Source organism: Cebus imitator, unplaced genomic scaffold (assembly GCF_001604975.1).
Source record: "Cebus imitator isolate Cc_AM_T3 unplaced genomic scaffold, Cebus_imitator-1.0 Scaffold350, whole genome shotgun sequence".
In the NCBI taxonomy this organism is placed as follows: Eukaryota; Metazoa; Chordata; class Mammalia; order Primates; family Cebidae; genus Cebus; species Cebus imitator.
Genome location: NW_016107665.1, coordinates 1500673 through 1527069, shown reverse-complemented (window position 1 = coordinate 1527069; position 26397 = coordinate 1500673). Strand labels below are relative to the sequence as shown.

Below are 26397 nucleotides of genomic sequence, written 5' to 3'. Positions count from 1 at the left end.
GACCTAAAGAATAACCACTATTACAATTAATTTATTTCTTTGTTTTTAATACTGAAAGTAGTTTATTTGACTTGGAAATGCCTTCCCAAACATAGGAGCCATTTTGATTTTGAATAAACATGTCAAGGCTTTTCCCCTCAAGGAAATACAGTCAGAAGTCTTTATTAATTCATCAGATGATAAAGAGCACTTTTGATTCTAAATGTAAAGGGCACCCACAGCGTCTTTACAGTGAGATATTTTATGAGAAGATATATTGGAAATAATATTCAGCCTGCACAATTTTACACAGAACAAAGACTACATATAATCCAGCTAAATCAGAAACCCATGAATCTATCAAGTAAGCTGATTTTAAATTGGGCAAAAACTAAGTGGTCTTAAATGAGCAGGTTATTTCAGTCTTTCTGAGGTCTGTGATGTTTCCGGGACATCCAAGGTAAAACTAAAGCCCATGGTGCTGAAAGCTGAAGATCCCTTTGGGATCTGACTGGCACTTGTCTACCACACAACTTTCAGGAATTGCTCCCACTATGGTTACAGTTCCTGGACATCTATCTCAATGCTCAGTGAAAACACAGCTTGAATGTCATAAATTATTTAAAAGATTTTTAAAAATAACTTTCCCAAGTAGGTCACAGTATTCCTTCACTTGATATGAATTCACCTTTTCAGATGGGGGCCAGGATTTGGTCAAACAGAATCATGATTGTTCTAAAGGGCTTTGTTAGAACTGTTTAAAGAAATCCTGTTCCTCTTATTAATTTTGTCCAAAAAAAAAAAAAATACAGTTAGAAAAAGAATGTGATACTACAGCTATAGCTGCTGACAAGGCCTTTGTCAAAAGTTTCAACAAGACCACTATTATGTAGCCTGTGTAAAATAAATCTTTGTTAACTCTGGGAACATGCGGTACATTAAGAACGCAAGAAAAGCTCTGAGATATGATCTCAAGAATCAGAAAAATAGAGTAAGAAATCCAATGTCAGTTACCCATAACTGAAGGAGGTTGCAGGATCACCTTACTGCACTGGTCTTTACCTAGAGACCTGACACAATTGGAAACATTCAAGTGAGGCCTGTCCCTGCTAACAAAGGCTCTGCAGGACTATCATCCTGAACCTGAACCTGCTTCCTCTGCACATCAGAATAGAAACAAACATTAGGAGGCAGGGTTTACATTCATACACAATGAAAACAATCAGTATACTACAGCAGGGAGAGGCAGGTAAAGCTTTTAAAAAACACAAGGTTGTGTGTGATGTTTTAAGGAAGAATCGTGACTTTCTCCTTAATCTTCCTTAACACCTTGCCGGAAAACAGTAATATTAATACTTCTGGGGAAAGTAAATGACGACGTCAAGATAGTTAAGTCTAGTAAAATAGCAGCTGAATCTCAGGTTTACCAAGTTCCTAAGTAGGTACCTGCCTGCAAATAATTACCTGCGCTAATGCTAAAAGTAAAGGCCAATGCAAGGCCAGTTTGGGGCTCTGGAAAGGGAAGTCAGGAGGGGGATACAATTAACTTGGGTTTAGCAGAATATATTGATGTGGTCTACAGTTCACTCTGATTCTAGGGAATTTATTACTGGCCATCCCAGTGTAGAAATGGCTTCCAGGAATATTCCTACCACTCATCATACAAGTTCACGCTTATGAGGACTGAAGAATGATGCCATCAAAACCTCTATCATGACATGAACGCTTGCACACTGAATGTCTTATTGCCCTCCTTCACTCTCCACATGCCTGTGGCACTAGGCTATGGGACTCATTCACAGCCTGCAGTGGATGAAGGTTGAAGTTTCATGTGTCACAACAAACATGGTCACATCTTAGCGTATCTGACACATCTTTTGCTGATAAAATTTGGAAGTTCTAGATAAAATGGCCACCCATGAAGCAAGAAACCTGAACACCAGAGGAAAGCTAATGATCTTTTTGTTCTGTCTACTAAATATTATAAAATCACTGCCAAATGAAGAGGTGGTCAAAACAGATGAAGCCAAAAATACAGGAAAAAAGGTATTTAGAGGTATCAGGTAGTTAATAAAAACATTACGCTGTATTTCTGAACTTGCTGATATCTGTAATATTAGTTCGTATAAGTTTGTAACTTGTTATAATTTATTCTAAGTAAATATTTCAATAATATATACATATAAATGAATAATTTGAAAAGAAGTTTTAATAATTGAAGGCCAATGAAATTCTGTAGAATTCCTAACAGTGAACTTGACATAGGATTTGGAAAAGGGCATCTTTCAGGGAACCTGGGCTAGAACTGTAACAATTTAATTAGGATGTATTTATATATTACTTGCAAAATGAGAGACTTAGGAGGAGGAGTAAAGAGGACTGGCTCATCAGCACATAGGCAGATCATCCTGGCCTGAACCACACAGGCAGATCATCCTGGCCTGAACCACCCTAGCAGTGGCCTCTGCTCTGTACCTTTTGAGGGACAGGGATGGAGGCAGACAAGCAGAGATGCCTGACGCCCTCTGAGCTGCAGTGAGATGATACTACACAGTGGTGACAGCAGCTCCCCAGAGGGCAAGCAGCACATGTCCCTGGTATTGAAAAAGAAGGGTCACAAAAAAGACTTCTCTGCCATGCTTGTGGTTTGGGATAAGACACAAAAAATAAACCACCTCTGAGTACAAAGGAATTTCTTACCTGGAATCGCTCATCAGTCTCATTCTCTCCAATCTGTCTCAGAAGATCCCCACTGGCCTGTCCAATGCTGCCAGCAGCAGTCAAAACTGTCTGTCGAGGCTGTGAACAAGGAACACACCTTAATTAGAAAAAAAATGCATTTCCTCCAGTGCAATCATACATGGAACTGCAGAAAGCAGAATCTCACAGAATTTGTTCCCTCTATCAATGAGAATCTCAGGTGGTCTGCCAGATAGAAGACATCCTGGTGAAATCTGTGCAGGCAAACAGCCAGTGTCTCACAAACCAGCAATGGGTATATGGATTTGAAATGGCCAATTAGTGAACCTTGTTCAATTGGTAGGAAGGTGATACACATTCTGTGGAAATTAGGGCACAAACTTATATTCCCTTTAAATGTGTATTAGTCATGTGTGTTACATTCCTGGGGTTGCATCTACTCAAATACCTATGAGGGGGAGGCCTTCACACCAAGAGCTCAACTACTCCTGAATGCGGCTGAGCTTCTGCACCCAATTCCACAACTCCAATTACTCCTGCAGGGAAACATACCCCAGCAGGATGAAAGGAACAGCTTGAGAAGCAAGAGCACCATGGTCCCCCCAGCGGATGCAGCTGTCTCATTAGAACCGGAGTGACTGCTTGCCTCTAGAGCTTACCTCTCCAGAAGTAGGCTGCACAGCTTTCAGCAAGTCTGACACTGCCCCAGCGAGGGTCCTGGCAGCTCTGAGCAAGTCCTCCCCGCTGCCAACCTCATCATCCATGAGGGCGGCCAACAGCTTCACACCCTTGGACATCTCAGTCAGGTTGGAAGAAATAGTGGTGATTGCGCATCCCACAGCCGTGTAGTCAGTGTCTGCAGGGTCACCTGGGACAAAAAGAACCATCCCCACCAAAGGAGGGCACGTGGTAATGGTAAGAATTTTCAAAACCCCACAGTGGCAGGAGTTCCTCGCCCGCCATCCTGCAGGAGTCAAACACCAAGCTTCCCATGAGCACAGTGAGATGGCTTGCTCCCTTTCCCCAAGGTGACTTCAAGAAGGTCCTTTCACCTGGTGGCTTCGTGCATTGAAATTCTGAGTACAACCACCTTTAAAAATCCAAAGGAAGTCTCGGCATCTCATGGCCCTTTTCTTTAGGCCCCTGTCAGCAGCTCAGGGGGTCAACTCTGCTCCTAAAAGGCTGATACACTACAGGGTGAAGCCAAGCAAGTTCCTAGCTCTCCTCTGACAGCACAAGGCTGGGAGCCACGCTGTGCCAGAAGAGACCGCTGCTGGACAAGATGGGCCAAGGCACCTACGATGGGTCTGTTCATTCAAAACCATTTTCAAACTGTAGGTGCCAAGAAGGGAGAAAGCAGCCTCAACAGACTTTGCAGTAAGTCCAGCACACTGACAAACCATGAGAAGATCTGAATAGGAGCTTTTTAATGAGGATACATGATACAAGCAAAAAGCAATGACATGTTCCTTACCGCTCTCCTGGGTCACTGGGAAAAAATGTCAGAAGCACTCCAAGTGCCTAAGAAAAGACTATCCTCTCGTAATATGAAGTCTATTCTTTCAATTAACAGATAACTTATTTTTTTTTAATTAGAAAAACAGCTTTTAAGCAAAACCCCAAAACAGCACAAATCTCTCAGGGACTTACCAGCTGTGAGGTTAACAACAGAAGCTGTTCCGGCCGTGATAGCATCAACTTGAGAATGAATTTCGTGTTTGGATTCGTCGACTTTGTTCTGAACCCATACCCTAGATGCCTGCAAGGTCAGACAACAGCACGACACAATCACAGCACAGAATTACCCAGGAGACCAGAGAGGCTCTGCCATAAAATCAGACCAGCTTTTTGGCTACGCTCTTCTTATGAGCACTGACGGGGCCCTTAAGTTATCCTAAACAGGAACCTTAACAGGCCCCTTGCTCCTTCGGAGATGCTCAATGGTGTGCAAATTCTCCCTGTGTCTTACATTAATTATGTTGTTTGTGTTTTTAACTTTTAAGATCTTAGGGAGAAAAATTCCACGTGGCTTTATTTAGAAAAATTCAACTGAAAAAGAATGGGGAGAAAAAAATCAATGTTTCATAATAATACTGCACATTAGCATTAATAATTGTTGCTAATTTTCACGTTGCTTTGCAGGGAGCAGGGTGGGAAGGAGGGTGTTTCAGCTCACATGTGTTCTCTGTCAATGCAAGAAATGTCTCTTGCTTACAACGTGCATTACCTTGAAGACGACCAAGGGTCATGTTCATGTAGATGGTAAAACCTTTCCTGGTAAGATGAGGAGATGGGCTGAGACCCTGTTCTGGGTCCAGATCTACCACTAGCAGGTGATAGGACTTCGGGCAAATCATATTCAGGTCCTGTGCCTTAGATTTCTTCTACTGTAGGAATTAAATGGTTTACAAAAACCTTTCCAGCTCTTATATTTTATGTTGATTTGAACCTATAAGTAGCAAGGTCTCTATTTTCTGGCATTTCAGAACTTACCTAATAAATGATCACTTATCTTGATAATGATGACCCTGCAGTATGGTGCTCATCTGCTTCCTAAAACATCCCCAAAATATTTATCTATGTTCAGGATGTGAACACTAAAAGTAATTTATTGCATTCTAATTCTTTGAAAATTGGTAAAGCAGGAATGTAAAATCTTAAATATTTTAAAACTCTACCTCACAATTATAATGGATATAGGTGTCTGCCATGTTTTTACTCTGGAGTTCCTCAAAGCAAAATGTTTATGGTTTTCAAATACCTGGGAGAAATGGCGCTGAGGATACCAGCAACCTCCATGCACACAGGTGTGCAAATGAAAAACTCAGCATTATAGGAGAACTTGGAGGGCAGTTATCCTGGCAGGACAAGATAAAGCTACAGACTGTATCTTGGTTCTGGCCCCTGTGATGGTACCAGTCAGTCCTACCACAGTGGTTGTCAACCCTGACTGGCCATTAGAATCACCTGGGGAGAATAAAAACCACTGATTCTCAGGTTCCACCCACAGCAACATCGATTTCTTTGGTCCCAGCCGGTGCTTTTGGCTTTGTTTTTAAAGTTTCTCGGATGATTCTAACGTACAAAGCAGCACTGAGAATAACAGTACTCGCTGGTGCTTCTCGAACATTAACGGTCACACAAAGAAGCTGGAAACTTGGCTAAAATGCAGATTCTGTTTGAGTAGGTTGGGGAAGGCCCCCAATTCTGCACATCTCACACAGAATTGCCAATGCTGCTGGTCCTGGGAGCACGATTTGAGCAGTGAGGAGTCATGTTGAGAGATCCCTAATTTTCCAGTCACAGAGGACACCTCTGATACTAAACAGGCAATGATCTGAGTCATCCAATTTAACTTTTTCAGAGGCAAGTGCTATTCCTGAGCTTTCACACACAAAAAAAATCATGGGATTTCATGCAGCAGCAGCTACAGAAAAATATCTGGGTGAATCACCCTACCCTGCTGAAAAACTCAATGGTAGTAAGCCAGGGGTTCTCAAAGGACAGCTCCCAGGCATGCAGCATTAAAATCGCCTAAGATCTTGTTGGAAATGCAAAATGTCAGGCCCTACCCAAGATTCCACTGAGTCAAAAAAAAAAAAAAAAAATGGGGAGAGAATTCCAGCAACGTGCGTTTTGACAGGCCCTTCAGTTAATGCCAAAGTACGCTAGAGTTTGAGAACCCCTGGTAGAAACAAAAATAACAAACAGCTAATGCTCACTGAGCTCTTTCCTACGTATGCGAGGGACTGTGCTAAGAACTCCACAGGTGATTAGATCATCACTTCTTCACAACAACTCTATTTACAGATGACAAAGTGGATTACAGAAGGGAAGTAGCCCAGAGTCACACAGCCAGTGATGGAGCTGGGATTTGAACTCAGATCACAGGACCCTAGGGTCCAAGTTCTTGGCCTTCCTGTGGTACTGCCAACAGGCAGCAGTACCCTATGATTCTCTTCTTCTGTGGGTGCAACTGAGAGACAAAGACTCAGTATCTTGAAAAATCACGGGTTTCCTCTTTACCTAGAGATAGAGATTTACCTAGCTGAATCTAGTGCATAACCCTGCTTTCTGCCAGGGCAGAGACTTGGCATGAAAACCACCGAACAGTATTTACCATATCCTGGCCAAGAGGTGGCAGCGAGTCAAGCTCACTAAGATCGTCCTGGGCCTGCTGGACGGCATGCATGCTTGTGTTGATGGTCCCCATCAGGGCCTGCTGGGCTGAGGTCTGCAAAGGCAGATGAAACAAAGCAGTCATCCCACACTCCCGACACGGCCCTTTATGCAAAACAAAGCAAAAGAGAACTCTGCGCTCAAGACAAAGCAGCCCAGGCTACATCTCAACAACCGGCTGAACCATCTCCCATTTTAACCTGGAAGCCAGAAATAGATACTGCATTATATTAACACAACACAAAATGAAGGTGACTGCCATGGACGGATAATAATCAGAAGCGTGTGAAGAGTTTAATTAGCTGACTAGGAGGCTCAGAAGAGTCCTTCCAGGGGAACTAAGGTGATGCAATCTTTGAGTACTAAGGAGCTCCTCATGCACAGGAAACACGTGGGTGTTAAATAAGAATGCTTCCTGATAGACAAGGACTCCAACTAAATCTACAGACAACATACTTTTTCAGAGACAAGGGTTAATCCTGAGCTTTCAAAAAGTTCTCGTCCAATAGCAAGGGATTCCCAAGGCCAGCCTGAAAGGCATTGAGTCAGACAGACCAGCACAGTGGAAAGGAATCAATGACTGCCAGGGCGAAACCTCAAGATCTCTGGAAACCTGGTCTACTTCTCAGACTTTCCTAGGGGTATCTGAACCAATCAGCTTGATGCTGCCAGGACAGGGGAGCAGAGTTCTACGCCTGTATCACAAATCATGTTGAGAGGTCCCTAATCTTCCAGTCACAGAGGACACCTCTGATACTAAACAGGCAGTGATCTGAGTCATCCAATTAAAAAATACACAGCTGAACGCAGCATGGTTCAGCCAGGAGTTAGAGTTCCAACACCCAGCCCATCACCGCTGCTGGTGTCCACCCTGCACACCGGAGGCAGTGGACTAACGAGCAGGGGACGACGGGAAGCCTCACCAGTGGCGGCATGTGGCCTCGGTGCATCTGCCCAACCATGACCTGCTGCTGTGGAGAGGGCATGCTGCCAACGTTGAAGGTCTCAGGCCCGCTGGAGCCTGAGCGCATCACGGCCGGCAGCGCCACTGAGCCGTGCTCTGCCTTCCCGGTCCGGTTGAACTGCTGCTGCAAGATGGTGGACCTGCCGGGAAAAGTGGTTTGGTCACTGTGAGGAAGTCACCCATGTGGAGTGCAATGAGGAGCCCCCCCCAGATGTCACATATGTTCCCTGCTTTATGCTGTGAAGGCCAATGTAAAGAGGCACGTACAGACAGAGAAGCAGCACTATAACACTTAGCAGAGCTCTGAGATGAATCCTTTCATGACACGTAATGTAAATAATTACTCCCAATTTATCCACTTAATAGATTTATGGTATTATGCAATTAGTTGCTCTTACTAAAAAAAAAAGAAAAGAAAAGAAAACAAGGCCTGATGCAGTATCTCACCCTGGTGATCTCAGCCCTTTGGGAGGCCAAGGTGGGAAGATTCCTTGAGGTCAGGAGTTCAAGACCAGCCTGGGCAACATAATGAGATCTCATCTCTACAGATCTCATGAAAAAATTCACAAATTAGCCTGGAGTGGTGGTGTGTGCTTATAGTCCTAGCTACTCAAGAGGATGAGGCAGGAGAATCGCTTGAACCTGGGAGCCCGAGGCTGTAGTGACCTATAATCACACCACTGTGCTCCAGCCTGGCCAACACAGTAAGACTCTGTCTCAAGAAAAACAAAAATGACAACACCACCACAAGTATTCCTATAATGATAATAGTGAAGTTCCAGGTTTTAAGTGAATGTTTTGATATGTTGATATATTATTTTTGGTAAATCACACCTGAAAGAACATTCATTAAACAAGTATCTACCCTGTGGCAGGTTCCATTCTAGGCATCAGAGATACAGATCATTTATCTTCATCTTGAAATGGGAAATGTGGAAATGAAGGTAGGGGAAAATCTCCTCCAGCTTAGCTCTCCTCCCTCAGGCCTACCACCATTGACCACACAGGGTGTTTCATAGCTTCTGGAGCCTCGACCATATGAAGCTTTGAAAGCTTTCAAAATGCTTTCAACTAAAGACCGGGAAGACTCTTAGGGTTAAGGAAAAAAAATGCATTTTTATTTTTTTGCAGCAGTTTCACTCTTGTCATCCAGGCTAAAGTGCAACTACACGATCTCAGCTCACTGTAACCTCTGCCTCCCAGGTTCAAGCGATTCTCCTGGCTCAGTCTCCCAAGTAGCTGGGATTACAGGTGCCCACCACCACACCTGGCTATTTATTTGTATTTTTAGTAGAGATGGGGTTTCACCATGTTATCCAGGCTGGTCTTGAACACCTGACCTCAGGTGAACCACCTGCCTAGGCCTCCCAGAGTGCTGGGATTACATGCAAGAGCCACAACACCTGGCCAAAAAACAGAATTTTTTATGTGGTATTTTCTTAGAATGAATAGTAAGTACAAAAAATGCTGATCATCTGAAGGTAAGAAGTCTGAGGGTGGTGTATCTTCCTCAGAAGCCTGGTGGACAAACCCATAGACAGAGTCTGGGGCATCTGTGTGTTGTGAGGTGGAAGGAAGGTGGAGGTACAGCTGGATGAAGAGACAAGGCCTCTGTCCTGGAGCTCTCACACTATCACAGATCGTTCCCTGTTGCCCAGAGCAAGATTCGACAGCCATGCTGGGATCCCAAGCAATAGGCATCCAGGGAGAAACACTGCAGTCTAGGAGTAGGGTGGTAAGAGACTGGGAAGGTGGGTCTGGAGATTTCAGTAAGAAGTCAGTTGCATTCTGAGAGCTCAGCCAAAGATCAACGCAGGAAGAAGTGGAAGGTCTAGCAATGGGGACCATCCTGACCATTCTTCCTGCTTGCCTTGATCAAACCCCACAGTTGATGCCATGTGCAGTAGAGATGGCTACAGTGGTCCCAGGCAGATGAAGGTCCCAGACCTCTGGGCTCAGACACTTACTGGGCTGCTCCTACGGGAGGCAAAGCACAGCAAGGTCCTCTGAAGTGAAGCACTCACCCTATCAGGGAGCACCAGCTCACTAACTTACATCTAATGGTCATAAATAATTCCAAGCACTTAAGGTGCTCTGCCCGAGGGTGGCCAAGTACCAGAAACGTATCATATCAAGTTTGGTTCCAACTTGCACACTAGTGGGGACAAATGGAAAAACACCTTTTGGGTGATGAGGAAGCAAACTGTGAGAAACTGGCAGCAAGGGTAGAAATGTTAGAGAAACTACTATAGTTAAGCAAGTTTAATGCACTGGAAGATGCTAGAGCTTTCTAGCGTTGTACTAAGGGAAACATCACAAGATCTGAATCTGAGTCCTGGCTCTACCACATATGTGGATCTCAACTAATTTTCATGAGCTTCAGTTTCCTTATCTGGAATGGGGATGACAGCACTTGGCCTCCCTCTTGCATAGGGAGCTGTTATTGGAATTCCAGATGAGACAGAATGTTAGACACACACATACTGAAGCATACAAGAACAGTCATTACATTGCTCTATTAATATAAAAGGGATGTCTGTATAGGTTTCCCAAAAAGAACCATTTATTAGATGTTACTTAATTTTAATAAATCTATCTCCTCATCTATAAATGGAGCTAAATTGAGGATACTGTGAATTTAAAATAATGATGGTGAGGATAATAGTTACAATTGCAAGCTCTATGTGCCAGACATTGTTTTACGTGCTTTATTATCAACCACCATAGAAATTAAACCTACTTAGGAGGTAATATCAATATGTCCACTTCATGGATGAGCTCATGCCAGAAGAGAATTCAGTAACTTCCTAGAGCCACACAGAGAAACACAGACCCTAGATTTGCACCTAACAAGAGTCCATGTTCTTAACCACTCACGTGGATGATGCTGCCTCACGAGACTCGAGACAAGCGTGGCACGAAGCAGTGCTTCACAGTAACAACCCCTCCACCCGCTGCACTCCCTCCTCCCACACAAGGGGCCAGAATCAAACACAGACTCATCCTCTGACCTTCTGATGATATGGCTCAATGATCATGATTCGATCATGAGATTTAAATCAGAAATGCAGAGCAGGACTCATGAAAACTTACTGCCTCAAAAGATGCAGTTAAACGCCACACCATGGTCAATGTCTCCCTGAAATCCTCAGCCTCCCTCATGAGACATGTGCCACATTAATGCTGCTGGTCTTGGGACCATGCTTGAAAAAGACTCAACTGTATCATCTGCCATCATCTTCTCCAGGTGACAGGCTTTGGAGGAGCAGGCTCTGAGCTGGCAAGAGGAAACCCACCTATCTAGGGAGAAGGTGGTTCTCCAGTGCTCTTCTTAATACTTACTTTTTTGGAGAAACAGACTCTTCTAACATAGTTGACTCCTCATCACCTTCTAGTCCAAATCGATCTTTACTTTGTTTCTGGAAATGCAAAAAACAAACAAACAAAAAACATGATGCAAAAATGAAAATCAGGCCGGGTGCAGTGGCTCATGCCTGTAATCCCAGCACCCTGGGAGGCTGAGGTGAGCAGATCACTTGAGGTCAGGAGTTCGAGACCAGCCTGGTCAACATGGTGAAACCCTGTCTGTAATTAAAAAAAAAAATACAAAAATCAGCCTGGGATGGTGGCAGCAGCCTGTAATGCCAGCTACACTGGAGGCTGATGCAGGAGAACTGCTTGAACCTGGGAGGCAGAGGTTGTAGTGAAGATACTGCCTCTGCACTCCAGCCTGGGCGAGAGCAAGACTCTGTCTTCCAAAAAAAAAAAAAAAAAAAAGGAAAATCAGCAGGTCTTCATACAAGGACCTTTGAATAAAACATTTTAATGGGACACAGGGAAAGTGATGAAGTTTACTCAAAATTCCTTATGCTGGATATTTAGTAAGTGATGGATGAACAGAAGCATAATAATAAAGAAATATTTAATATAAAGTTAGATGTCATGTATTTATTGCACTGACTTTAATTTTACACAGGAAAAAATCAAGATGCACATATTAACATTCTATTAAAACTTGGTTTTTTTGAATGGGCTGTATCTTGGAGTCTGAAGAAATCTGTTTTTCTGTATAACAATATGGCACATAACCCCATTACATTTGTTTAAAAAAAAAAATTACAAAGATCATTTTTAGCCCCTCAATCCACGTTTCCACAAAGGCTGAAAAGCACAGTATAGCTATGTGAAGACGAAGATGCTGAGGCCTAATGCTAGGCTCATTCATCAGCTAAGTGACAGGCTATTGTTCATTGCCTGGTAGTAAATGATACAAATATGTGCTGCAGAAAAAGCAGGAATTCTCATAGGATCTTGAGGTCAAATATCTCATACTTAATTAGTGATTAAAGATTAAATTAGTGAATCAAGTGTTTTTTTCTGTTTTGAGACAGAGTCTCCCTCTGTCACTCAGGTTGCAGTGCAGTGACAAGATCTCAGCTCACTGCAACCTCCACCTCCTGGTTTCAAGAAATTCTCCTGCCTCAGCCTTCCGACTAACTGGGACTATAGGTGTGCACCACCATACCCAGCTAATTTTTTTGTATTTTTAGTAGAGATCGGGCTTTGCCATGTCGGCCAAGCTGGTCTTGAACTCTGACCTCAGGTGATCTGCCCGCCTCAGCCTCCCAAAGCACTTGGATTACAGACATGAACCACCACGCCTGGCCTCAAGTATTTTTTAAAAGAGCTTTTTTTCAAGGTAGTCCCATCACCCAAACCGAGACTTTTAAAAAAGCGGTCTTGCTTTTTCGATTTGCATCAATACAAAATACCTTTTTCAGGATGATGTCAATGTAGCCTGCAATCAGCTGGGATATCTGCTCTCCCTCAGTGGTTTGTACAGAATAGTAGCTTTCCTGATACTCCCCAAAATCCTGAAAAGACAGCATTGGAGGAAATATAGCTAAATCAGATATATCAACATTTTAAAGGCTAGGAAGTCCAGCTCTAGAACAGTAAGACATAGACTTAATTTTCCCTGCTCCTCCTCTCTAAATACAAATGAATACCCTAAAATTTATTCAACAATATTCAACAATGGTAAAAGAGCTCTGAAAACTGAAAAGATGGGCCAGCTGGCCCTCAGAACTTGCAAAACCACCATATGACTGAGTTATTGGGTTTTCTTTGCTATCCCATATAACCCCCAAGACTAAGAGCTATAGAGGCCTGAACATTGGAACCTCCAGTAGGCAGTTTCTTAAAAGCATGCTTTTGGTCAAAGAATCAGGAGAAGAGGAGCCCAAGAGAGACTAATTTGGGGAAGCAGTCAGGAGATCCAACTCCAGCTCAACAACCTGGGCTGACATTCAATGGAAGCTGCAGAGCAGTGAAACCTCGGACCCTTTCAGGCCCTATTCCACAACCCAGGCAGTTGGATGGTCTGATTCGTTTGCTGCAGCAGTCACACATAGTAAAGCCCTGTGTCTCCCTGCCCTCCAGCCAGTGGCTTAAAGAGACGCAGGCCCAGTGCCTTCCGCTTCCTGCAATGAAGGTCATCCAGCAATAGCAGGTAGACCAGGGAACTGCCTTCTGTCCTCATTGACAGAACCAACAGGGTTTGAGCAGGAACATCAGTGTCAAAATAAAAAATCAGTCTAGAAAAGCAATGAAAAGTCTCAGAGAATGAAACTGTCATTGCAAGTAAAGCCCACAAAAGTAGGCCAGAGCAACAATCTTGCATGTTCTTCACATGTACCCCAAAACCTAAAATGCAAAAAAAAAAAATGGGAAAAAAAAAGTAGGCCAGAACACTACACACTAAACTTGAACAAAGTGTCTGCCTGCTAAAATGGAATATTTCAGTAACATCAAAAGTCTCCTAATAGGCCAGGCACAGTGGCTCATGCCTGTGATCCTGGCACTTTGTGAAGTTGAGGCAAGAGGATCACTTGAGCCCAGGAGTTCAAGATCAGCCTGGGCAACATGGTGAGACTCTGCCTATATAAGAAAAATTTTTTTAATTAGCCAGGCATGGTGGCGTAAGCCTGCAGTTCCAGCTCCTCAAGAGGCTGAGGTGGGAGGATCGCCTGAGTCCAGGAGGTAAGCTATGATCATACCAGTATACTCCAGCTTGGACAACAGAGTGAGAGGCTATCTCAAAAAAATAATAAAAAAAAAAAGTCTCCTACTATAATAAACAAGATGTCTAGGATGTTTTAAAAATATATATATTGACATCAAGAGCCAGGACAAACACAATACGAATGATAACGATGATCAACTCATCCCAATACTGAAATAAATCAGATAGTGGAATTATCTGATAAGGACTTTAAAGCAACCATCATAAAAACGCTTCCCCAATAAATTGCAAATTCTCTTGAAGCAAATTTTACAGAATAAAAAGTTTCACAAAGAAACAGAAGTCATAATAAAGAATCAAATGGAAATTATAGAACTGAAAAAGGCAATAACCAAAATTTTAAAATTCACAGGATAAACTAGTGTGGGGATAATAAAAAATAAAATCAGCAAACGTGAAATCAGATCAATAGAATTTAGTCAATCTGAACAATATGGAGAAAAGAAACTAAAAAACAGAGCTTCAGGAATCTACAGGACAGTAACAAAAGATCTCACATTAATATCATCAGAGTAACAGGAGACAACAGTGTTGGACAAAAATAAAGTATCTGAAGAAATAATGACTGAAAACTTCCCCAAATTAGTGAAGACTTAAACCCGCAAATTCAAGAAGCTGAGTGAACTCCAAACAAATGAATCCTAAGAAACCCATACCAAGAATTTTGAAAATTAGAGATAAAAGTATCTTAAAAACAGCCACAGAAAAACGACATATTGCCTACAAATTGACACCAACTTGAATGACAGCAAATTTCTCATTTGAAACCATGGAGGTAAGAAAGAAGTGGCATGACAGTTTTCAGATGCTAAAAGAAAGGAACTGTCAATCCCAAATGCTGTACCTGGCAAAATTATCCTTCATGAATGAAGGGGAAATAATAACATTCTCAGAGGAAGAAAACATTAAGAGAATTTGTTGCTGGCAGATGTACCCTTAACCAACAGCTAAAGGAAGCTCTCCAAACACAAAATGATAAAAGAAGGCTGGGAATTTTAGAAAGGCAAGAAGAACAATGGGGTAATTAAAAATGAAGGAAATGTAATAGGCTGTTCATCAACTCATGAGTTTCTTTCAACACATTTTCTGTTCAAAGCAGAAGCTGTAACACTATCTTATGTAGTTATAGACAAAATATCTTAAGATAACTATCTTATGAGTATATGAGTAAAATATTTAAACATTATATTCAAAAAGTGTGGGGAATGGGTAGGTAAAAAGACCTAAATGGAAGTAAGATTTCTATACTTCACTTAAAGGGGTAAAGCCAGTACCAATAGGCTGTAATTAATTTCATATGTACACGGTAATATCTAGAAGAACTACTAAGAACACTACACAAAGTGATATGCTCAAAATGTAACACACAAAGCAAAATGGAACTCTAAAAATTGTTGAAGCAACCCACAGAAAAGGCAAAAACAAACAACAACAACAACAACAACAAAAAAAAAAAACCAGAAAAACTACAAAATGATAGACTTGGGCCCTAACATATCAATAATTAGCTTAAATATAAATAGTGTAAATATACCAATTAAAAGACAGAGATAAAATGGATTAAAAAATAATCCAACTAATTATGCTCTGTACAAGAAATTCATTTCAAATATAATAGTGTATGCAGGTTGAAAATAAAAGGATGGAAAAAGACATATCATGTCCACATTAATTTTATAAAAAGCCTTGGTGGCTATGTTAACATTAGATACAGCAGACTTCAGAGCAAAACAAAAATTACTAATAGAAAAGAACATTACATAATGATTAAACAACTTCTGCATTAAGATATAGGAATCTTAAATACACGAGCATCAAACAACAAAGCTTCAAATTACATGAAACAAAAACTGAGAGCTCAAAGTAGAAAAATCCACAATTACTGTTAAGAACTTCACTCTCAGCAGTTGAGAAAACTGCCAGGCAGAAAATTAACAAACATATTCATACAAAAGACTGGAACACTACCATCAACTAACAGGGATGTAACTGGTATTCATAGAGCCCAATTTACATGGTAACAGCAGAAAATAATTTCTTTTTGAGTACTCATAGAACACTCACCAAAAATGATATACTGGGATAGAAAAACCTTAAAATTACAAAAGAACTGAAATTATACAGAGTATGTTCTCTGACCATAGTGGAATCAAACTAAAAATCAGTAGTAGAGAGACAGCTGCAAAGCCTCCAAACACTTGGAAATTAAATAAAAGCTAGGAGTAGGAAGGAAAAAATCACTACATATTATGAGCTTTAATGCAACATTAGGCTTTAATCAAAATACTGATATTCTTTCATTTGCCTGAGATAGATAATCAGGTAATCATAACTATTTTTTAAAATAAATTTTTGTTTTTAATAAATACTTGAACCTAGTTTAAACAGACCAACAGTATTAAAAGACATAAAACAGCCGGGCGCGGTGGCTCACGACTGTAATCCCAGCACTTTGGGAGGCTGAGGCAGGTGGATCACGAGGTCAATAGATCGAGACCATCCTGGTCAACATGGTGAAACCCCATCTCTACTAAAAATACAAAAAATTAGCTGGGCATGGTGGCGTGTGCCTGTAATCCCATCTACTCAGGAGGCTGAGGCAGGAGAATTGCCTGAACCCAGGAGGCAGAGGTTGCAGTGAGCCGAGATTGCGCCATTGCACTCCAGCCTGGGTAACAAGAGAGAAACTCCGTCTCGGGGAAAAAAAAAAAAAAGATATAAAACAAAACATAGTTCTTCCTGTCCTATCTATTCCCGTCTTCATTTTCTACCACACGCCCCTCCAAAGGTAACCACTTTCAACTCTTTTAGCAGTTCTTCTAGTATTTCTAAATAGTATGTTTATACTGATTTATTGATTTTTCTAATTTAGAAATTATCCATGACTTCCTGCAATGGAAGATGAGGTCATAGCTAAGTATGAACGTTCATCTTTTGAGGGCTACACAGGAACAGCTGTTACAGCTAAAGGAGGAAAGAAGGTATGTTGTTTTCTGAAGATTCCTTCTAATTGGCAGGAACTTATCACTCTATAGTCAAATTAGATAACTAATGACTCCTTCCATGGCCCCTTCTTTATACAGTTTTTTTTTTTTTTTTTTTTTTTTTTTTTTTTTTTTTTTTTTTTTTTTTTTTTTTTTTTGGTCCTATTATGATATTTTGCATAGATAAGAGGTGATAGTTCAAGCATTCCGTAGAGACTTCAGGAGTCTTAAGAAACTGACAAATTCAGGCCAGGCACGGTGGCTCACGCTTGTGAGCATTTTAGGAGGCTGAGGAGGGCGGATCACAAGGTCAGAAGTTCGAGACGAGCCTGGCCAACATGGTGAAACGCCATCTCTACTAAAAAAAAGACAATACAAAAATTAGCTGGCATAGTGGCACACGCCTGTAATCCCAGCTACTCAGGAGGCTGAAGCAGGAGAATTGCTTGAGCCTGGGAGTCAGAGGTTACAGTGAGCAGAGTTTGTGCCACTGCACTGGGCAACAGAGTGAGGCTCTATTTCAAAAAAAAAGAAAGAAAGAAAGATACTGACAAATTCTAGCACTTTTTTTCTTATTGCACAACTTGCTCTCACAACTACCTGCCCTATTGCGTTTCACAAGTAAATGTAGCTATAGTTAAGGCATACAGTTATACTATGCTAACAACAAATACTGAAATAACATATTTTCACTACTTTCCATAAATTTTATACTAAGTATTTTATTATCTTCATCTTAATCATAGCAACTCTGTGAAATGGATATGACTATCACCATTTTATTGCTGAAGAAATTAAGGCCCAGAGAGGAGATGTAAGTTGAACAAGGTCACAGAGCTGGGAAATGACCAAGTGGATTTCTATAATAATACCACACTAAAGTCCATGTTATTTCCACTGTATACCATACTCTTTCTAGGCAGGCTAGGAAAACACTCCTCAGCAAGATAATCACAATTCTTAGGAACATCTAAAACAAAGAGAGGGAGCCTTTTTGTGGGCCTCAGAGCACTAGAAACTTTCCTTTGAGGATATGTCATCAGGAACACAGAACGGAGAATCATCTGGGTGAGTGGCTCTTTCTAGATATTGAACTAGAGGCTAACTTACACAGAGTGCAGAGAAGCAGCAGTACCTGAAGAAACCCAGTCTTGCTGACCTCGCTCTTACTTCTACATTCATTCCCTTTCCTGCCCGTGGACTTGTACCATCTTCCCCCTCCACCTGGCTCTCTAAGGCCAGAGAAACCCAATGAGCAAGGATCTGGTCTTTCTCCTGTCCCCACAGTATCACCCAAGGCCATGCTAGCCCTCTCCCTGCCCTCCGCCAGTCCCTACCAGTGTGAAGCTCTTGGGTGAGGCTGCCCAGCGCTTGACCGTGGTAAGGGGCCACTCCTGTAGCACCTCCTTGGTCTTCTCATCCACACGCATCACCGAGTCTTTGGTGATCCCCAGCAGGCGAGGCACCAGCTTGTTCTTGCCTTTCATCTTTTCCTGAAACAGGAGATACCAAGAGTCAGTGCAGTTCTTCTGAACTGACTTTGCCAAGGAATCAGTGATTTTTTCAATGTTTCAACTGTATACACTGTGTTTCAAAATAGGCAGGGCTATAGGAAAACCAAGGTTTTGAGGCTAGGTGAAAAACTCATTAAACTAAAGGCATGGGAACTCAAACAAAGACATGAGAAGTCTGAAAAAATCCAGAATAGCATGCTCCTGTTCAGGAGGGCAGCTTGCTCCAAAAACAGACGATGTCAGAAAGACAGGATAGAATTGAAAAGGCATCCAGAGAAAAAGAAGCAAAGGTGAATTCCAGGTACTATCACTCCCAGTGGCCAACTCAGTGAGTAACAAGAGAGTTAATCTAATATTTCAAATTAACTAAAACTCTGCCAAAGCAGAATTTTCTCATTATAACGAGACACAGCCGCCTATCCTTTTTTTAAATCTCTGAAATGTATTTCCCTTTGGATTCTTTGCTTTGGTATTTTGTATATCTACTGATTCTTGAAATTTATTTTATGATTAGTTTTAATAATGTTTTAAGATACAGTAATGTCTATTAAAATAATGGACCCCTAGCTCACACTCATACCAAAATAAATTCAAGATAGATTAATATTTAGGAAGAACATCCAAGTGGGTATTTTTGTGATCCTTGGGATGAAAAATGACTTCCTAGGAAAAACACCAACATAAGAAGCCATAAAGAAAACGATTACTAGGCTTAACTCAAAATATATATATACTTTTGACAGATCAGGGGAGGGGAACAAAAGATAAAGAAACCTCATAAAAAATGAAAAAGACTGAGAAATAAACATTTGCAATGAATGTAATGGTAACAGACTTCATACACTGTCTATGTGATGCATTCATAAATCAACAAAATAACTGCTGAAAAGCATGAACAGAAAATGTTAAAATACCTAAATGAGGAAATAAGTTTTCACTTAAAATAGCTGAGGTGTTTCTTTTAAAATTAAAATTAATACTCATATTTGAGGAAGACATGAAGGGGGTCACTACTGATGAAAGCTTAAGATAGCAAAGCCTTCATGGGAGAAAATGTGCCAATATCTATCCAAACTCTTAAAAAGCTCCTGTTTTTGACAAAGCTAGCTTTTAGGAACTCAGTTTTGTGTGTGTGTGTGTTTTTTAAAGTTATAAATGTGTGTAAAGATTATACCACACAAAGCTCAACCACGGTACATGATAGTGAAAAGCTTGAAACCACCCACACTTTCAGACAAGACTGGGCACATTCAGGGTGGTACGGCTGTAGACGAAACAATCTGAATTTTCTATAACACAGGATTTGATATGTAAATTATAGTATATCCAGAAAACAGATTTCCCTACATTATTAAAAATTATATTATAGAAAAACAACTGGTTTTATAGAAGTAAACTATCCATAATATATTACCTAAAAAACAGACTATAGAGCCTAATCTTAGGTGAAATAAAAATTTTTACATAGACACATGTCCATTACATGAAAAAAAGGCAATGAACATCTCATGTGTTTTGTATTATTTTTTTTGTGCGTTTCCTTATTTCCAAAATTTCACTTAATACACGTATATTTTTAGAGTTGTCAGGAAAACCTTTTCAAGTCATATTTGCTGAAACCTAGCAACACCTAAACTGCTATTCTCAGAGGCACAGATATATATATATATATATATATTCACACAAAGTATCTATGCATTTGTGGATGTGTATACACACACCCAACACAGGGTAATGCCACTTAAAACAGAGCTGAAGCATACTAGATACTTAACAAGCATCATATGTTCATCTTCAGAACATCCCCAAAACACTGGTATCATCATTTTTCAAACTGCAGGTGGAGAGACCGAGACCAACAGTGGTGAGTGGTAAAGCCATAATTTGAACAAAGATTTGAGGAGCGCAAAAATATCTCTGATTTCAAAAGCTGTCTACTGCAGTTTACTGTCTTCTGGTGGAAGTAAAAAGAGAAAAGGCCAAATCCTCCTCTCTGCCCTCACCATGAGCATTTGATAACCCTCAGATGGTGACAGTCACGGCTTCCTCACGAAGGATACCATGGTATGAGGAATCTGCCTGGGTGTCTGAGGAGGGGAATATTCTTCCCTGAGCCTCAAGTCTTAAAAAACACAGAGAAGGGTCAGATTTTTTTCAAAGAAAGAACAGTTCCACAAGGGGTGAGATCAGTGAAGGGCAGACAATGTGTCAGCCAATCTACTCTGATTGAGGAGCCACACAGAGTTTTAGGTTGAGAGGCTATAAGCAGCTAATTCGGTTGTACAGGGTTGGCACAAACCTAGCTTCTGGGACCCAGGAAGGGGACAGGAGATAAAAAATGGTTTGCAGCTGCTTCCTTCATTCTTTCCCATCTGCACTGCTCCCCAGTGAGGGATTCTGGGGTGCAGGCACACAGAATCATGACGGATTGCCCTGACTCTTGTCAAGATCATTCCAGATTGGGAGAGGAAGCCACAGTGAACAAAAAACTTACAGTGAACATTCCGTTAGCAGGTCACAACTGAGGAAAAGGGGCTGAGGGAAGAAAAAATACTGGAACTGGCAACAGAGACCACATCGAGGGATAAAATCACTTCAGTGCCTACCCACAAAACGCAGAATGGCTGAAGAAAGGTAAAATAGCAAATGGCTCAGACCTGCGATCCTGACACAAGCTCTTCCCTGGTGCAGAGACCTGCCTTACAGCCTCAATGATAGGAATGTGAGGGGAGGGCCACAAGGTAGTAAGGCTCCCTCTTTCCTTCCTATGCCTCAAGTCTCAGTCACCCCATACCATTCCTTTCCAACCTTCCACCTCCAGCTCCCTTTTATCTCCAGTAGACCATGCTAAAGCAGGCACCAGTGAAGACCCATCTATCTCACATACTTACACACACACACACACACACACACAGATTGAGCTGTGATTTTTGCCTGCCATCTAGAAGCTTCTCTCTTGAGGGGGTCCTGATTAGACTGTTTTTGTTTTAAAAATGTCTACAGCTTGTGTAACTCAGAGGCAGGAGAATGCAGGTATTCTATCAAAGAGAGGCAGGATTCATTAACAACCCAACCCCTCCTCTTTCAAACGTATTTCAGCTGCTACCACGGGTTTAGCCCTGGCAGCCAGCTGTGATCAAGCCGGCTGTCTGCAGGCTCTTCTCACAGATGTAGAGATTGCCTGATTCTGACATCACCTCTGCTTCATGCCTGAGATCCAAAATGGGGTGGAGAGATGCAACTGGGGTGAACTTCTGGCTCCTCACTTCAATATGGCCCAAGCCCAAATGGTCCTCCCCATGATCCAGCTGAGCTCACTAGAGATCTAGGTTGGCTTGGCCAAAGGGCTGATGTGCATGTTTTAGTCTGTCTTCAGTATATTTCTTTCTTTTAGGGACATGGGAAAAAATGGCTGTCTAAGAGCAAACCTGGGTGCTGAAGACCCTGTTTATTAGCCACTTCTTTCCCTACAAGTGACTGGCAATCCATTTTAACTAGACTCGGGATTCTGAGATGCTCTGAATGTCCTCTGTGATGTTTTTACAGTTTAGGGCAGAAGAGGGTCAGTTCCCCGGGTAAATCTCCTATCTCAAGGCTATGGCTATGGCTGAAAAGTTTTCAAAGGCAAATTTAGAAGTGACAAGGGTTACACAGTGATTTTCTGGAATAAAACAAGATTTAATGCTCATCATGGGAAATGCCTTACTGTTGCTTGTGGGGTTTTGGTGTAGTAGATCATGATGAAATGGAACAGAAGTCAATGAAAGAGGAAGAATGTAGATCTTGACAGCTCCTGTTTATGGAGATCTTATATGAGGCAGTCTCCTTTTGTGTATTAACTTATTGAAACCTCATAAAAAGCCACAATTTTATAGGTCAACAAACTGAAGCTTAGAGATGAAGGGTAAGGTAACTTATCCAAGGTCAAACTACTAAGTGGCAAAGCCAGGATCCAAACTCAAGCCTTTTTTTTTTCAAAGCCTATTTCTTAGCCACTGAGAATACTGCCGCCTAATACTATTCCCTATGAATTCATTACATGGCTTGCAGACATTCTCTGTATGGAGATGGGTAAACTATGGCCAATGCTAAATCCAGCTTATTTTTTATGGCCCAAGAGCTAGGAATGAATTTTCCATTTTTAAATTAAAAAAAAAAAGGAGGAAGATTTGATGCCACGAAAATTATATAAAATTCAAATTTCAGAGTCCATAGAGCTTTGTAGAAACATAACCATGCTATTCATTTACATTTTGCCTAAGGCTGCTTTCATACTACAGGGGCAAAGTTGAGTATTGGCAAAGCCTGAAATGTTTACTATCTGGCCCTTAGGACCAGGGTTTGGGAAGTGTGGGAAGAGTTCAGTGACTGGGGTGATCTAAAATTTATCAGGCCAGGTACAATGGCTCATGCCTATAATCCCAACACTTTGAAAACCTGAAGTGGAGAGATCCCTTGAGCTGAGGAGCTTGAGAAACGCTTAGGCAACATAGGGAGACCTGTCTCTAAGAAAAGATAAAAATAAATTAGCTGGGCATGGTGGCACGTGCCTGTAATGTCAGTTACTCCGGAGGCTGCAGAGAGCCATGATCATGCCACTACATTCCAGACTGGGTGACAGAGTAAGATCTTGTCTATAAAAAAAAAGAATAAATTAAATCAATCAAATATCCTTACTTTCCAGTCACCACACTTGTTTACATACACTAGCTCACTTACTTGTCATTAGAGCTCTATAAGGAATTATTTCTGTTTTAAAATGAAGAAACTCAGATGAATAAACTGAGATTTAGAGTTTAAGTATGTTCCCTAAGGTCTCATAAGTTTCTACTATTTCTCACACAGGTATAATTACCATCTTGGATTCTAGGCCAATTTTCCCAACTCCAACAGGCCGGCACTTTCTGTTACAATAACATAAAGTTTAATACTGACTGCTAGGACAAAATGTTCATAGACATAGAAGAAAATATGATGGTAAGCAGCTCTAAGTACATCAAACCAGGCCTCTCAAAATATCTATGACTGATTTCAAGGATGTGTGGTATGAGTAAGTGTGTTCATTATTATTACTAATTATAATTTCATTTACTTAGAGTTTCTAAAAGAAACCTAAAAAAGTAGTGAATGGGAAGCAGGAATTATCCACTTTTAATTTACTACCTAAATTATGCTTTCATTAGCATAATTCCTTCACAATTTAATGCAATGTTCAGTTTGGGGCATAAGAAATCTGTTACTGATGTCTTTTAAAAAATGTATTACCCCAATTAGTACAACCTCTATGGAAAACAGTATGGAGATTCCTTAAAAAGCTAAAAGTAGATCTACCATTCGATCCAGCAATCCCACTACTGGGTATCTACTCAAAGGAAAAGAAGACATTATATGAAAAACATACTTGCACACGTATGTTTATAGCACCACAGTTCACAACTGCAAAGATGTGGACCCAACTTAAGTGATCATCAACTAATGAGTGGATAGAGAAAATGTGGCACATATATACCCTGGAATACTACCCAGCCACGAAAAATAACTAAATGTCTTTTGCAACACCTTGGATGGAGCTGGAGGCCATTATTCTAAGTGAATAACACAGCAGTGGGAAACCAGAACGCATATGCTCTCACCCAATGGGAGTTAAGCTATGAGTACACAAAGGCATACAGAGTGGTATAATGAACTTTAGAGACTCAGAAGGGAAAGGGTGGGAGTGGGGCTATAGATAAAAAACTACACATTAGGCGTAATGCACACTACTTGGGTGACGGGAGCACTGAAATCTTAGGATTCACTGCTGTATAATTCATCCATGTAAACCACTTGTACCCCAAAAGCAACTGAAATTAAAAAAAAAATTCCTTAGGCATGTTTTTTTTTTTTTGGTGCTATTCTGCATGTGATCTCTTTTCATCACATACTCTAAATGGTTTCACTAATTTTTACATACCTACTCTAAGGGCTTATTTCATATGGTTGACATATGTCTTTTCCTATGCCAATTTAATCAATGTAACAATCAACCTAAAAATTAAAATGATTGTGTACATATTGTTATAACATGTACAGGATCCATATGCTGAAAATTATAAAATGTTGAAAGCAATCAAGGAGGCTCTCTATACCATGTTTATCAGTTAAAAGACTTAACACAGTAAAAATTTCAATTATCTCCAAACTGATCTATAAATTTAATGCAATTACTATCAAAATCAGAGCAAGGCTTTTTGTAGACACAGATAAGTTTGTTTGGAAGTATATATGAAAAGGAAAAAACCTAAAATGGCTAAAACAATTTTGAAAAAGAAGAAAAAATTTAAGGTAATCACTTTACCTGATGTTACAGCTTACTTTATAGCCAAAGTTGATCACGACAGTGTGATTAGAAGAGGGATGCATATTTGAATAAGAACAAAATAGAGAACCCAGAAATGTTCCCATACAGATGTGCTGAACTAAATTTTGACAGTGATGCAAAAGTAATTCACTGGAGGAAAAATAGCACTTTCAACAAATGGTGCTGGAGTAACTTGATTAGGGTAGGGGTTACACAAATCTATAAATATAATAAACTTGCATAGAAGTAAACACACATAAATGAACTCTGAATAAGATCTGTGGATTGTACCCATATCATTTTCCTGGCTATGTTACTGTACCATTGGAGGAAATCTGATGAAGGGCACATACAACCTTTCTGTATTCTTGGTTTTTTTTTTTTTTTTTTTTTTTTTTTTTTTTTTTTTTTTTTTTTTTGTTTTTTGAGACGGAGTCTCACTCTGTTGCCCAAACTGAAGTGCAGTGGCGCAATCTGGGCTCACTGCAACCTCTACCTGCTGGGTTCAAGCAATTCTCCTGCCTCAGCCTCCAGAGTAGCTGGGACTATAGGCGTGTGCCACCATGCCTGGTTAATTTTTTGTATTTTTAGTAGAGATGGGGTTTCACCACGCTGGCCAGGCTGGTCTTGAACTCCTGACCTCGTGATCCGCCTGCCTTGGCCTCCCAAAGTACTGGGATTACAGGCGTAGCCACCGCAGCCATTATTGTTATTTTTAAAACCACAGTCAGTTTTAGAACATTTTCACCACATCAGAAAGAACCCTGCACCCTTCAGCATTCCCCTATCTTCATCATTCCCCTATCTCCCTCACCAGACTACTCTTAAGCAACCACTAACCTCCATTCTTGTCTCTATAGATTTGCCTCTTCTGGGCACTTCACATAAAGGGATCACATAGTATGTGGTCTTTTGTGACTGGCTTCTTTCACTTAGCTTAACATTTACAATGTTTATCCGTGTTGGAGCATATATCAGTATTTCATTCCTTTTTATGGCTGATGCTGCATTGTATGGATAAACCATAAATTGTCTATCCATTAATCAGTTGATGATTTGTGTTGTTAACTTTTGGCTAACACTGCTGTGAACACACATGTGTAAGGTTTATGTGGATAAACACTTTCAATTTTCTTTGGTCTATATTCCTAGGAGTGGGATTGCTGGGTTATATGGTATTTCTATGTTTAATCAACTGAGGAACTGACAGACTGTTTTCCAAAGTGACTGCACCATTTCACATTCCCACCAGCAGGTTACAGGGGTTCCAATTTTTCCATATCCTTACCAGCACTTGTTACTATCTTTTTGATTCTGTGTTAGTTTTACAGTTTCCTGTGAATCTGTAATAATTTCAAAGTAGAAAGTAAAAAAAAATGACTTGGTATATCTTGTTATAGGATAAATAATCATGGCTATAAGTCATAGTAATTTTGTTCCTTCATTTGCTAAAGCAATGATTCCTGTACCACCCCCCTGCCCAATTTTTTAATCTTACTGTATTTCCTAGAACTTCCAAAACAATGTTTTGGAATCCCTCCTTCCCTCCCCCTTCCCCCCTCCCCCCTCCCCCCTCCCTTCCTTCCTTCATGATGGTGGGCACATTTATTCTGATTCCAATTCTTACAGATTTCCTTCCTTCCCTCCCTCCC

At 40.8% G+C, this 26397-nt stretch overlaps 1 protein-coding gene across 4 annotated transcripts in view; it reads right to left on the bottom strand.

Moving 5' to 3' along the window:
- Positions 1 to 26397, bottom strand: part of TLN2 (talin 2) — a 196189-nt gene that overhangs the window by 140039 nt on the left and 29753 nt on the right. For 3 of the 4 annotated variants that reach the window (XM_017506174.2, XM_037730528.1, XM_037730529.1), the window contains exons 9-16: positions 18229 to 18384; positions 12595 to 12696; positions 11165 to 11241; positions 7782 to 7962; positions 6800 to 6913; positions 4330 to 4438; positions 3339 to 3547; positions 2680 to 2778 (exon numbers count right to left, since the gene is read on the bottom strand). In XM_017506174.2, the coding sequence (XP_017361663.1) occupies positions 2680 to 2778; positions 3339 to 3547; positions 4330 to 4438; positions 6800 to 6913; positions 7782 to 7962; positions 11165 to 11241; positions 12595 to 12696; positions 18229 to 18384 (1047 nt within the window). Of the gene's footprint in view, positions 1 to 2679; positions 2779 to 3338; positions 3548 to 4329; positions 4439 to 6799; positions 6914 to 7781; positions 7963 to 11160; positions 11242 to 12594; positions 12697 to 18228; positions 18385 to 26397 lie in introns of those variants that run through there. The other variant, XM_017506175.2, reaches the window with a different exon arrangement.